Raw genomic sequence first — 1077 nt, 5'->3', positions numbered from 1 at the left:
CCATGTCCCTCCATGTCCCCCCATGTCCTCCCATCTCCCTCCATGTCCCTCCATGGCCCCCCATGGCCCATGTCCCTTCATGTCCCTCCACATCCTCCATGTCCCCCATGGCCCCCCGTGTCCACCCGTCCCCATACCGGTGCCAGCCTGGGGCCAGCTCTCAGCCCCACACTGGCTCTGCAGTGCCCGCACTTGCCCCTCCAGGGCCCGCAGGCGGCTCAGCAGGTCCTCGAGCACCGCCGCCCCACACGGGTGCCCTGGCGCTGCCGTGGGGCCAGGGGGGACCCAGGGAGGCCCCTTGTCCCCCCAGGCCCCCGTCAGCACCACCAACACCAGCGCCAGCCCCGGCCACATGCTCCTGCAGGGACACGCGCGTCACCACCAGGGCACCGACCCACGGCATCACCAACCCATGCCATCACCCACAGTGCCACCAACTTTGGCCCTGTCCCATGGTGTCACCACCTGTGGCCCTGATCCATGGTGTCACCCATGGTATCACCAACCCACAGTGCCACCACCTTTGGCCCTGTCCCATGGTGTCAACAATGGTGTCACCACCCAAGCACCAACCTATGGTGGCCCTGACCCACAGCATCACCCACAGCATCACCACCCAGGCACCGATCCATGCCGTCCCCTACCTACAGTGTCACCCACAATGTCACCCACAGTGTCACCACACAGGACCTGACCCACAGTGTCACCCACCTATGGCTCCCACCCATGGCCCTGCCCCATGGCATCACCCACCCACAGTGCAGACCCACAGCACCCATCACCCATGGCATCACCCACCCCCAGCACCCGTGCCCCACAGCACCACCCACCCACAGCACGGACCCACAGCAGCTGTGACCCACAGCACTGTCCCATGCCACCAACCCACACCACTGACCTATGGCATCACCCACCCATAGCACCATGACCCGACCCATAACATCATCCATGACCCACAGCATCACCCATGACCCGCAGCTCACCCATGACCCATGGTATCACTCACCCCCAGCACCCCCCCCCACCATGGCACCTGCCCATGGCATCACCGACCCACAGCACCCACCCACAGCCCCA

At 65.4% G+C, this 1077-nt stretch overlaps 1 protein-coding gene across 1 annotated transcript in view; it reads right to left on the bottom strand.

The window, feature by feature from the left end:
- The window catches only part of LOC112963198 (tenascin-X-like), a gene marked incomplete at its 3' end in the record, with an annotated part of 29518 nt that extends 29164 nt beyond the window's left edge, over window positions 1–354 (bottom strand). The window contains exon 1 of the mRNA XM_026060026.1: window positions 138–354. Within this exon, the coding sequence (XP_025915811.1) occupies window positions 138–354 (217 nt within the window). The remainder of the gene's footprint in view (window positions 1–137) is intronic.
- Between the last annotated feature and the right edge of the window lie 723 nt (window positions 355–1077).

The sequence above is a fragment of the Apteryx rowi genome, unplaced genomic scaffold (genome assembly GCF_003343035.1).
Source record: "Apteryx rowi isolate R43461 unplaced genomic scaffold, aptRow1 scaffold_1638, whole genome shotgun sequence".
Classification (NCBI taxonomy): domain Eukaryota; kingdom Metazoa; phylum Chordata; class Aves; order Apterygiformes; family Apterygidae; genus Apteryx; species Apteryx rowi.
Note: the sequence above shows the minus strand (reverse complement) of the source record. Positions and strands in the feature narration are given on the sequence as shown.